Genomic DNA, 13,508 nt, shown 5'->3' on the forward strand with positions numbered 1-13,508 from the left:
ACTTGGAAGGCTGAGCAGAAGGGTCCCTTGTACTCAAATGCTGAAGGCTTAACTTGAACATAGCAAGACTTCTCTACTCAGGTAAAATAATAATAATAATAATGATAATGATAATGAAATGATAATGATAATAATGATAATGATAATAATAACTATTTCCATTATGAACATTGCCAGTTGACTTAACACATTTGTATGGCCCTTCTGGGAGGCATTTATCAATAGTCTTAAAATGTTTGTATTTTTTTTTATTTATTTACTTTTCTTGATACAGAGTTTCTATGTAGCTTTGGCTATTCTGGAACTTACTATGTAGACCAGGCTGGCCTTGAACGCCATAGACATCTGCCTGCCTCTGATTCCTGAGTGTGCACTATAATACCTGGCTTATTTATTCTACTTTTGAGAGCCTATCCTAAAGTAATGCAAAGGCTTGGGATGTAGCTCACTTGGTAGTGCACTTTCCTAGCATGCACGAAGCCCTGGGTTCAATTCCCAGCACTGTATAAATTGTGTGTGCTGGTGTACTTTCTAAACTGATACAGACATTAAACACACACTTGTCATTTTCTTTATACCTTTAATTTTTAAAAATTAGAAATGGTTCAAGCATTTCTAAGAATAAAAATAATCTAAAAATAATAATGTAAGAATAAAAGCAATCTAAGCATACCAGAGAAAAAGCGAGTCTTCTGCACTCCACCCCATCCATTTCTCACACATTTGTTCTGAAGCCTGACTCTTTTTTGTTGCTGGACATTTATTTTCCACTGATGTCCGCTATAAATAGGGACTATCACAGTTTTCCTAATATTAAAATATTTGAAGAATTCTGTCTTAGCCACATCTCTCTGAATCATGTTGACTCTTCAACTATAATAGTGATGCCTAGTAATCTTCAGTAAAACTGAATCAGTTTTTCATTCTCCAACCTTTGTTTTTGTATTTCACACTTGCAGTGCATAAATGATAAAGCTAAAGACGGGATTATTCACTTTCTTGTGTTTATTTTGACTTTTTGAGACAGTCTCGCACTGACTTCTGTCTATTATGGTTCAGATACAGGCTGAGATCTAGATGGTGGTGATGCAGTGGGCCTGGAGTGAGACTGGCCAGGCTCACCTCCCTTTTCCTCATCTGTAAGACGGGGATGGTAGTCGCTATTAAAAGGCCTACTTTTTAGGGCACGTGGCCTGGTCACAGTCCTGTCTGGGACAGAGCAGGTGCTCAGAGTTTCATCATCCCTGGTTTGGCTGGACTGCCTTCACACAGACTGCCCTGTTAAAAGAGCACAGTTGCCAAGGGGTGTAAATGCACTGGGCTTTGTCCCTAGCTGCTCCCCCGCCTCCTGTTGCCTCAGATGCTGGTGCAATTTTCTTTTCTGATAGTCTCTTGGGACCTCAGCTCTTTTGGTCAGAATCCAGTCTGTCCCACTGGCAGTCTGTCCTGGAACAGGTCACTGTCTGTGACCCAGTCTCTGACTATGTATTCCTTGCTAAGTCCACTGTGTAGCACAAACTCTAATTGTTCCAACAATAAAAACCGGAGTCAGCTCTCAGGTGTGAGAGCTGAAGGATTAGAGGAGCAGAGCAGCCAGCACTAGAGTTCTTTTTTTTTTTTTTTTTTTTTTTTTTTAAAATATGATTTATATATCTTTATTTTATGTGCATTGGTGTGAAGGTGTCAGATCCCCTGGAACTGGATTTTCAGACAGTTGTGAGCTGCCATGTGGGTGCTGGGAATTGAACCCGGGTCCTCTGGAAGAGCAGTCAGTGCTCTTAGCCACTGAGCCATTTCTCCAGCCCCAGCACTAGAGTTCTTACCTCTATCCGTGCTCAGACCACAGAGCTGATCCTGTCCTCAGGCTGCCTCAAACTGCCTGCTGCCTATACTGCTCCAGACTGTCTCCGCCCGCCTTACATTCCCCTCTCCTCCCAGCCATTCACTCCTGTCTCCACCCCCCTACTGTTGGGATTAAAGGCACGTGATTCCAAGTGCTGGGATCACCTTGTTTGAGCTCTGTTTTTCCTTTAGAAGGGATCTGTTTCTGTACTGCCCAGGGAGTCCTTGAACTAACAGAGATCCCTCAGACTTTGTCTCGGGATTAAAGGTGTGTGCCACCACTGCCTGGCTTCTAGTGATTTAACTCTGCATTCTGATCTTCAGGCAAGCTTTATTTGTTAAAACACAAACAGAATGTCACCACACCATGTGCTGAGTCAGTCCCCTGGCTTTTCCTTGTTTCATTCCTATGTCTCTTTCCTGCTCTGCCCTGCTGCTGTGCCACCCACCCAGGCCATCATGAAGGTGCAGTCCCTAGAGGCACCTTCTTGCAGAGGCTTGTTTTGGCCCCCACCCTGATACAGAGAGTTGGAAAACATATTCAGAGTTAGATTGGGTAATGCCGTTCCCTGATGGCAACCAGTGCCCATATCAACTTAGCTAATGTATCCTAATGTTTCTGTGACGAGGCCAAAGGTAAAGTTTTGCTCATGAAACCTAGTGCTTATATGGGCTGTGCTCGCAAATACTAGTAAATTGTTTTATTTGGGGGTAAAACTCATATCCTTTTTGGCACAGTTCCCCCTAGTTAGCCATTGATTCAGTTTTAGACCTGTAGGTAGTTATTTTTGATTATTTGTGTAACTAAACCTATGCTCTGATCTCTGCCTGCTTGTTGAGACTTTAGATGGCAGTTTGTAACTTTTACTAAAGTATATTAGCTAGGCCAGGCGGTGGTGGCACATGTCTTTAATCCCAGCACTCAGGAGACAGAGGCAGGTGGATCTCTGTGAGTTCGAGGCCAGCCTGGTCTACAAGAGCTAGTTCCAGGACAGGCTCCAAAGCTACAGAGCAACTCTGTCTCGAAAAACAAAACAAAAAAGTATATTAGCTCTACAAAAAAAGTAAAATAAAAAAAAAGGCTGGGAATGCAGCACAGTTGGTGGAGTGCTCGCCTCGCCGATAGAACCCTTCATAACGCATAAACTAGAGCTGGTGGCCTACGCCTGAAGTCCTAGCATTTGGAAAATAGAGAAAGGAAAATTAGAGGTTCAAGGTCATCCTCAACTGCTTTGCAAGCCCAAGGCCAGTCTGAGCTACGTGAGACCCTGTATCAAAAAAAAAAAAAAAAAGGGAGTAAAGTGTCTCTTGTGAATACTGGTAACATTCTGCCTCTCAGTCTGGGTTCTGGAACTCATTATTTTGTAAAATTTCATTTGTCTTCATCCTAATGGTTCCCGTGTTTTTATTTTTTTATTTTTGTTATTGCTTTGTTGTCTTGAGACAGAATCTTAGGTATCCTAGACTGACCTTGAACTCACTGGTTAGCTGAGAATCACAGTTGAACTCCTTGATTCCCCAGCCTCCATTTCCCTTTCCTGTCCTATAGACCGCCCCCCCAACAGTGCCCATTCTTCTAGCTCCTCCTTCCAGCCTCTTCATTTGCCTTGTGTTAGTTAATGTCCCCCCTGGTCTTAGGACACCATTCACCCTCACCCTCCTGCTTTGCCAGTGCTGTTTTCCTTAGATGACTGGGTCTCTCCTCCTTACTGGTCAGAACTCAGGTGTGGCCCTGATGGCTTGTCTGTTTCCACTGTACTTCTGTCTTATATTTTGTATTGTTTACTGGAAGCGCCGTGAGGACGTGAACTGAGTCACCAGTCTCCCTGACACGAAGCATGTTTGACACAGCGCAAACTCTGGCAGTGTTTGCTTATTGCACAGTTTGTCTAAAATATTTGGTAACCTTTTACTTTTCATCTTCCCTGCCCCTGTGCCAACCACCTTTCATCCTTACTCGATGCCATCTTCATTCTTCTTACCCTTTTAGATTTCTGCACACCTTACCAGTTCCTCCTGTCTTTCTGTACCTCCGTATACTCTCTTACTTTTGCTTAGGTTATGCATGTGCCCATCCATGCCTGACTCTTTCTCATACCCAGATGCCAGGCCACTGGCTAGCATAGCACCATATTTCTACCCCAGAATTCAGGCAGCAGCCATCATTTTTCTAGAAAGCTTCCCCATGCCAGGCCCCTGGCATTATGAGCCTCAATTGCTCATCTGGATGATCTGATCCATTCTAATGTCAGGTTTGTGTTACGCCTTCCTCATGCTACATTACCCTCTCTTTAATGCTCTCTGAGGTTTTCCTCAAGACGTGCTTGTTTTTCTTTCTGTCTGTCTGTCTTTCCCCCCTCCCCCCGAACCAGGGTTTCTCTGTGTAGCTCTGGCTGTCCTGGAACTCACTCTTTAGACTAGGCTGGCCTCGAACTCAGAGATCTGCCTGCTTCTGCTCCTGAGTGCTGGGGTTAAAGGCATGCCATCACACCCAGCTATGTACTTTTTGAAAGGATCTCCTGTGTATTATTGAATGATGTTCATTCATTCAGTTATGCATTCATCACGTGTGCTGCAAAAGGTGGAAGAGATTCAAAATTAAGAAAGATTTATTGCCCTTGAGAAATTCCTAAGACAGACAGGGAAGAAAGGGCAAACTGGCATTGCTAGAAGACAGCAGACGCGGCTGCTTAGCAAGAGTTAAAAGTATGGACTGGGGCAGTTGGGCAACTCGAGTTTCTTTACTTAACCTTGCTTCTGTGCCTTGGTTTCTTCACTGGTGGAATGAGTAAAATATGTGATTTTGTGACATTTAGTGTGTCACAGGAAAATGAGCTGAAGGTGGTTCTTTCCCAAGTCTGTTTGATGCTTCCCTGAGGGCCTCTTTGAGTCTGGCACATTCCTGAGGTAGACACTACACATGCATGTCACCTAGTAACTGAGCAATCGGTGTTAGCTGTGGCTTCTTTTGTTACGTCTGCTCGTGTTCCACATGCTGCTGAAGGTGACAGGACAAGGGCTCAGTCAGGAGGAAGAGCCTGAGCCCGAGGCCTGAGTGGAAGAGCAGCAGGTGGGATGTGTAGGCAAGCAGCGGGCAGGAGAGCTGAAGACAAAACCAAGACACTGAGGATCTTGTTTGCTCTTGGCGGTTGAACTTAATCTGACTGATAAGATGTGACATTCAGAAGTCTGTTTGGTTTTGTGTTGTTTTTAATGAGCCAGGTTTATTTGTTCATTTCCTGCATTTGAGAAACTCTTCAATGATGTTCTTGGCTGGAGATTCTTTGCCATAGTCTTTAACCACTACACAACTGCAGCCAACCTCTTTATGGGGTTCCCCTCTTGATCAGCTTTGCAGAGGCCCACCCATTCCCCTAGTCTCTTGCTGTCATCAAATTTCATTTGTGTGTTTTGGCGCTTGGTACAAAGGGTCTCCACCAACTTGGCATATACAACTGGAAGCAAGCACACAAAGACAGGCTTGGCACTTGTCTAAGGCGGTGGCAGTTCTGAGGATTCCACATGGTAGGACATTGTGGTTGAGAGTGGTTTTCAGTACTACTTGTTGTAAAGCAGTATGAATGCCCATTACAACCCCATGAGTTATGGGTGAAGTCCAATCTTGAATTGCACTTGAGCCCCTGCTGCCACATGACATGGCAGCAATGGGAAAAGACTGTCTGTTTGTTCTTTTCTTTCTTTTTTTTTTTTTTTTTGTTTTGTTTTTGAGACAGGGTCTCATGTAGCCCAGGCTGGTTTCATCTAAGCCAAAGGTCCTTGAGCTCCTGATATCCTGCTGACATTATAGGTGTGCACTGCCATACAATGGCTGGGTCTTTGTAGATAAGTCACTGTTTTAGAAGAGTCCTTTAGTGCTGTCGTGAAGGAGAAGCCAAGAAGAAAGAGACTGCAAACACTGGTGATAGATGAGAGCAAGAGCTGACTTACTTCAGAGGTGGATCTGGGCTTGCGCGCTGGTGTAAGAGGGAATGTAGGGCTGAGGTGCCCAGCTGGACTTGATGCCACTTATTAATAGAAAGCTTGGTGGGACAGATTCTCCCTTCTCAAGATTTCCATCTAGGCACTAGGAATGTAGCTCAGTGGTAGAGCACTTGCCTAGCAAGGTCCTGATTTATAATCCATAATACTAATTAAAAAAAAGATATTTAAGATATCATCCAAGGGCTGGGTGTGGTGCAGATTCCTTTAATCCTAGCACCCAGGAGTCAGAGGCAGGTGGATCTCTATGAGCTTAAGAGCAGCTGGTGTACATAGTGAGTTCTACGACAGCCAGGGCTATGTAGAGAGACCATGTCTGTAAATTAATTAATTCATAATGAAAAGGAAGGAAGAATGCTTTGTCCTTATCTGCGGAGCACATTTTCTAAGACATTTCTCATTCTTTCTACCCCTCTGCTAGCCTTTTTCCTCTCTTGGGTCTTATAGACAGCTGTTCCAGACAAGAACTATTGATCTTGGGCAATTAGGGCAGGAGGTAACTGTTTAGTCCACTCTCTGGTGTCTCCTGGGGCAGAGAGTGAGGTGAAGGTCATGTGTTTTCACCTCATTTGTATGAATGAACGAATTGGAGTGGTTGCCTCTCTGCCTGCTCTCACAGCTCTTAATGGGCCTTTCTCTCTCCTGCTACCAGATACGGAGAAAAGCATGTGGAATAGGAAATTCTCTACAGCATTTCCACACTCTTAGCCAATTTCCCACAAATTGTTATTCAGTTTTTTGGCCAGGTCAAGGAATCCTGAGCCTACTTTTGCTCTGAGCTAAGCAAAGCACTTTTCCCACGGTGCCACCTCCCCGTCTTGAGGTGACTTGGTTCCAGTTCCAGATCTGTACAGCTTAGTAGGTAGGAGGAGGCCTTCCATGGTGTCAGGACTTGGCTAGGCCTGTCCCCGTCTTTGCTCAGTTGTAGCAAGTACCTGAATTTCAGAATTTGTCCATCACTCACTGCAGCAGTGGGCCAGCCTTGTTCCGGGAATTCTGCTCCTTGTCCTTTACATCCCACTCCCCCTTCTCTGCCGTCCTACTTACTGCACTGTCCACCATGATGATTCTCAGTCTGTAGGGTCTTGGTTTGAAGAATGGATTGTTTGGAGTTCTTTTTTTCTACTTTCTCATCTTTTAAAAGAATAACCTATTTTTAAGAGTAACATACAAAGTAAAGGTTTCATCATGACGTTTCTCTCCTCCAGCTTGTTCCCCTTCTTCCCCAGTTAGTACCCCCTATGCTTTTTAAGCATGCATTTTGTTAATACATTTCCCATCTTCTTTAAACTATTTTATTTCCCTGTCATAATCCCCTTCTAATTCTATCACACATGTATGTCCCTAGCCTTTCCTCCTCCCAAGGTGACTCCTTATGTTTCAAGTATATAGACTGCTCAAAGGGATGGTGAGGTTGACTTGGGGAATGGTGAGGTTGACTTGGTGATATTGACTTGGGGGATGGTGAGATTGACTTGGGGGGGATGGTGAGATTGAGTTGAAGGGATGGTGAGGTTGCCATCAAGTAACTAGAAGAGTGAGTGAAAGAACGCATTGATCAGCTCTGTGTCCCTGCAGCTAGGCTGAGAAAAGTGTAAACTTCCTCGGTTCGAGAAGAGTGAGGGTTTCTTGTGAGACACCAGTGAGAAGATTTCTGTTATTTTTAGTAAAGAATTGATTCCACACTCAGGAAAGTGACCATGAGTTTTACTGTTTTATAAACCATAATCATATGAGACACGTGCTTTGAACCATTATATTCTACTGATTTCTAGGTCACTTTGAAGCCTGTGTTGAAACTTCTCACCTTGATATAAAGGTACCTAGTTGTCTTAAAATATCTGAAAGGGAATAGCTGTTGTCATTGTTTTTTTCCCCAAACAGAAAAGTCAGTGCCTTTCCTGTAACAAACAAAGCGTGTTCTTTTTTTTCTCCGTTTTTTTGGACATAGGGTTTCTCTTTGTAGTCTTGGCTGTCCTGGAACTCACACTGTAGACCAGGCTGCCCTTGAACTCAGAGATCCAGCTCCTGAGTGCTGGGATCAAAGGTATGTGCCACCACTACCTGGCTATGTTCATTTTTAAAGTTTTTAAAGAAAACAGACAAGCTGAGTCTGATGGTATAAGCCATATCGCTTAAAATGTTACTTAACAAGGTATTGTATCTTTTCACATCATCATGGATTCTTTCATGACATGCTTAATGACTCCCTAGTAGTTGATTTTGTGTAGGGAGTAGCCTCATTAATAAAAGGAATGTACTCTTAGCTGGATTTGATGGTTTATGTTTGTTACCCCAGCACTTGGAGGACTTAGGCAAAAGGATTGCTACAAGGTTGATGTCAGCTTAGGCTACAAAGTGAGACCTAAAAGTAAAGAATCAATAATATGTTTTTATTGGAAAAGTAGAAACATTCAAAATAGAGGTATTACAGAGTGATGAACTGTTGTGATATCCAGAGGGCTGGGTTTCACGGCTCTGAATATCATGAATAGTAGTTTCAGGTTAAAGAACTTGGTGCATTAGACGTGGACATTAATAGATGTTATCTCTTTGTAAATCTTTGGGTTAAGGTTTCATAAAAATCTTTCTGGATCTGAAAAATTCTTGAGAAACATGTCTGTGACATTGCAGGTCGCTGAAGGCAGGTGATTTTGACTTCCATGATTTCCTTTCATGGGATCAAAGCCAAGTGTTTTATTGTTTGGGTTTGCCCAGTACCTTGCGTATGAGGAGCACTTGGCAGGTAATTGGGCAGTTAGGAGTTTGGTGTTGTGTGAGGTCTTGATTGACGAGGCTGGGTTGTTCTACACCTTTGTTTCTTTTCACAGGCAGCGTTTTCCTCAGTGCTATTTTTCTTGCCTTAGCAACATACCAGTCTCTGTACCCAGTCACCTTGTTTGCCCCAGGACTTCTCTATCTCCTCCAGGTAAGCACTTGTTGGTGCCAGTGCCCAAGTGACACTTGGTACATGGCCTGGTTCCTTCGGGGGGCTCGGGGAGGAAATGAATGGCTACAGTGATTAGCTCAGTGTTGGATGTTTGCCTCTCACACATGAGGCCCTGTTTCAATCCCTGGTGCCACAACAAAACAAAACAGACTTTAAAAGTGTTGCTGGGAGTGGGTCTTCCTGCTGCCACTTGAAAAACAAAGGAGAGAGACTTCATGGCCATTAAGTTTTCGATGTGTCTGTCATTGCAAGTGTGTGGGGTGTAGGGACAGTTCACTTAGAATATTTGTAGTTGGGATCCACCAAACACTGGGCACTTTCTTCTACACCTGATGTACATAGATCTCTTTGAGCTCATTTATGTTTTTATTTCTTAATAACTGCTCTTGCCTTGTAAGGTTCTTACAGTGATTACACAAAAATGGCAATTTAAAAAAATAAAAATTTATTTATTTTATGTGCATTTGCATTTTGCCTGTATGTATGTCTGTGTGAGGGCTCCAGATTTCCTGGAACTGGAGTTACAGACAGCTGTAAACTGCCTTGTGAGTGCTGGGAATTGAATCTGAGTCTTCTGGAAAAGCAGCCAGTGCTCTTAACTACTGATCCACCTCTCCAGTTCCCCAAAATGGCAAATTTTAAATAGCATCTGCTATTTTCAGTAAGCAGTTGACTCCACACTAGTGAAAGTAATGGTAGGTATTGTCTTATTTTGAAGCTCGAGGCACCAACCAGCCTTACACCATTGCACCTGGCTGACCTCTGCACTGCTTCGGAACCTAGGTGTGAGCAATTGCAGAGTACGAAGTGCTGATGTTTGTGGGGAGCAGCCTGCATGGGAGGCACTTACGTTAAGCCCTCTGCAGACATCATCTCATTTCAGCTTTAAAGAACTTGGTAGGGTAGATTGTAGTTTTATTTCATTTAGACACACGAATTAGAACTAGACTGTTGGGAGGTTCAGTCAGCTAATCCATCAGATGACAGCACTGTACTACAAGCTCAGGCAGTCTGACTCGGGAGTTTGCTTTCCAGTCAGCTCTTTTTTTCATTTTATAAAGAATATTCACCTTGCTGGACGGTGGCGGCGCACACCTTTAATCCCAGCACTCAGGAGGCAGAGGCAGGCAGATCTCTGTGAGTTCAAGGCCTGCCTGATCTACAACAGCTAGTTCCAGGACAGGCTCCAAAAGCTACAGAGAAACCCTGTCTTGAAAAACAAACAAAGAACTAAAAAGTATACACCTCAAGCTGGGGATGTAGCTTGGTGGTGGATCCCAACAGTCAGCATTCATGAAAAGCTTTGGGTTTGATCCTTAACTACTCATCCTACCCCATAAAAGAGCACACATCAAATGCAGGACCGAGATGGATTCAAGTCCATTCATAGAAGGGAAGTTTTGCAAAGTGTATGGTTGGCAGCACTGGGATTCAAATACAGAAGAGTCTGCTGTGTAGGCCAGGACAGACTATACACCGCCACTCATTAAAACAGATCATATGCTCATTATTTTATGTTACTTGGTGATCTAGAATCATATTGATGTGCACAATGATAAAAGGTTAATTCTTGTTTGTAGAACTTGAGGTGCCTATTTATTGTTAATAGTTTGTGTATGTGTGTGCAGTGGAAATTTATTTTTCCTCTTTTTTATACTGAGAATTGAATGTAGGGCTGAACCCACAATAGTCAAATACTCTACCACTAAGCCAGATCCTCAACCCTTTTCTTACTTTTTAAAAATTTGAAATACCCTCTACTAAATTATCCAAGGTAGCTGCTTTGTACTCACTATGGAAGGAAGGCCTTCTCAGTAACTGGGATAACAGGCTTACATTACCAGGCCAGCTTGAAATTCATTCATCCTTCCTTTCTTTTTCCTATGTACCTTCCTTCCAACCATTTTTACTCTTCCTTTTTTTTTTTGGTATATACATATATATGTGTGGTCATGTGTTGCTGTATATGTTCATGTAGACATCTAGAGGCCAGAGGAGGACATTGGGTATCTCCACTGGATCTGGAGCTAAGCTGGTAGCCAGAAAGCCCCATGGATTGTCTGCACCCCAAGTAGTGCTAGGGCTATAGGTGTGTTTGCAGCCATGCCTGACTTTTTTTTGTGTGTGAGTATGGGAATTTGAACTTGTGTCCTGCCATCTCCCTAGCCAATAAAAAGCCTTTTCTCTATTATTTTCTAATTGGATCCAAGGCTGCAAAAAGTTTTATAGTTATTATATGCAAAACCAGACTGTTCCTCAGAGAACTTGAGGCAGCCTGTGGTGTCACCAGCAGTATCCACAGGGTCGTGAACTGTCTTCTTGTCTGCCAGCACTGGCTTTTCAAATTAGATTTGTGGTTGCTAATTTAATAGACAAATTAAAGTTACATGATAAAGTTACTTTGTTTTGGTTTTCTTTTATTTTCTTGTTGAATTCAAGCATTTTCCACATATCAGTATGTGTTTGCTGTGTGTGTGTGTGTGTGTGTGTGTGTGTGTGTGTATGATTATGTGTAGGTACACTTGCTTCTGTGTGTACATGCAGAGACCAGAGGTCCAAATTAGGTGTTCTTTATTGTTCTCCTTTTTTTTTTTCTTGAGACAGAGACTCAGTATGTGGTTCTGGGTGACCTAGAACTCACTATGTAAATCAGGCTGGTCCCAAACTCATGGAAATTTGCCTGCTTCTTTCTCCCTAGGGCTGGGATTAAAGGCATGTGCCACCATGCCTGGCATCTTCACTTTTTTGAGAGTGTGTCTCACTGAACCTGAAGCTCACTGATTCAGCTAAATTATCTGGCCAGCACACCAAGACCCCCTTGTCCCTGCCCCTCAGAGCTGTGATTCCAGGTCCATGACACCATGTTAGACTTTTTAGGGGTGCTGGGGGATCCAAGCTCAAATTCTCAAGCTTGTGCAGCAAGCTCTTTGCCAACTCTGTAACCTGTGCATTCCCTCCTTTGCCAACTCTGTAACCTGTGCATTCCCTCCTTTGCCAACTCTGTAACCTGTGCATTCCCTCCTTTCCTTTCTTTCCCCTCCTTTGCTCCTTTCTTCCTTTCTCCTTCCTTTCTGCTTTTGCTTCACCCTCCCAAGTGCTGAGATTACACAAGTGTACCACCACTGGCTACATTTTCTTTCATCTTATTTTTCTCCTCCTGAGACAATGTTTCACTGTGTAGCCCTGGCTATCCTGAACTCAGAGATCTGCCTGCCTCTGTCCCCTGAATGCTGGGATTAAAGGCTTGTGCCACCATACCTGGCTTCTTTCGTCCTTTATCTGTATACTTTATTTAGGAAATCTGGTAAAGGTGCTTACCTCCAGATCTGATGACGCTGGTTGTATCCCTAGAGCTGAAACGAGGAAAGCAAACCAGTTCCCACAAGTGGCTCTTTGACTTCCACATGTACACTGTAGCACATATATGCACCTGTACATACGCACAAATAATGAATAAATGTAACTGAAAAAATATAAAAAGAAAACCTGAGCCCGAATGTAGCAAGGTGTTAACATTTAAACTAGGTATAAAATAAAAAAACAAAAATAGACTAGATGAGGGGCTAGAGAGATGGCTCAGTGATGAAGAGCATTGCCTGCTCTTCCAAAGGTCCTGAGTTCAATTCCCAGCAACCACATGATGGCTGACAACCATCTATAATGAGGCCTGGTGCCCTCTTCTGGCCTACAGACATGCATGCAGACAGAATATTGTATACATAATAAATAAATAAATCTTAAAAAAATAAACTAGATGATACATGTTTGATGATTGTATCGCTGCAACTTTTTTTCATTCTTGAAAATTTTCAGAATAAGAAAAAAAGGAATAGCATACAGTTTCTAGTATCTTAGTTTGGACACTCTTGGCTTTTCTCTTCAGTTTCCTTAAGTATAAAACAGGATAGTGGGCAGCAAGAATGGTCACTCTGTAAAGCACTGACAACCTAACTTAGGTCCCCTGAACCCACCATGGCAGAAGAGACTTTACTTCCCAGAGTGGTCTTTTGACTTTCACATTACATATCACACACATATGCACACACACTGATAATAATGATAAATAATTTAAAATGGGATAATAGAACGTGTTGAAAGGGTTCACACCGGGCGATGGTGGCGCAAGCCTTTAATCCCAGCACTCAGGAGACAGAGGCAGGTGGATCGCTGTAGTTTTAGGTCAGCCCGGTTTATAAGAGCTAGTTCCAGGATAGACTTCAAAGCTACGGAGAAAACCTGTCTCGAAAAACCAAAAAAAAAAAAAAAAAAAGAAGGTTAATGCATATTGTGTGTCTAGAATATAGTCTAATGAGAGCTCGGTAGGTGTAATTATTTAGTATTCAAGTGACAATGATGTGGTTGTTGACAGGATAGTCACTCATCACGAGGGGAAAGGAAAATTACTTTTTTTCTAGGGTCAAAGGAATTGTAAAGTTAGTTTGTATTTGGTCTTTTGACACCATCAGCCTGCCTCCATACTGCTGGTGGAGTTTCTGGAGCCTGTAGGGAAAGATTGTTTTTCTGTTCTCTCAGGAGACACGGGGTCAAAAGCAGGGATGCTGCATCTGGCTCCCTGGTGAGTCACTAAGGAAAATGATAGTTTTGAGTCCATCTGGTCCCCTCCCCCAATGCTGCTCTTCCGTTGACCTTGGCTTGGAGTCTAGTTTCCAAATTAGAGAGATACTTACAGTGTTATGATCTGATAGCATGCAGAATA

At 43.0% G+C, this 13,508-nt stretch overlaps 1 protein-coding gene and 1 pseudogene across 1 annotated transcript in view; one reads left to right on the forward strand and one right to left on the reverse strand.

Annotated features, from left to right (window-relative positions):
- Pigu (phosphatidylinositol glycan anchor biosynthesis class U) overlaps nucleotides 1-13,508 on the forward strand; it is a 78,798-nt gene that overhangs the window by 34,647 nt on the left and 30,643 nt on the right. Inside the window, exon 7 of the mRNA XM_048431540.3 lies at nucleotides 8,673-8,770. Within this exon, the coding sequence (XP_048287497.1) occupies nucleotides 8,673-8,770 (98 nt within the window). The remainder of the gene's footprint in view (nucleotides 1-8,672; nucleotides 8,771-13,508) is intronic.
- Nucleotides 5,013-5,699, reverse strand: LOC146892783 (small ribosomal subunit protein eS12 pseudogene; annotated as a pseudogene).

This window comes from Myodes glareolus, chromosome 10 (genome assembly GCF_982192425.1).
Source record: "Myodes glareolus chromosome 10, mMyoGla1.1, whole genome shotgun sequence".
Taxonomy (NCBI): domain Eukaryota; kingdom Metazoa; phylum Chordata; class Mammalia; order Rodentia; family Cricetidae; genus Myodes; species Myodes glareolus.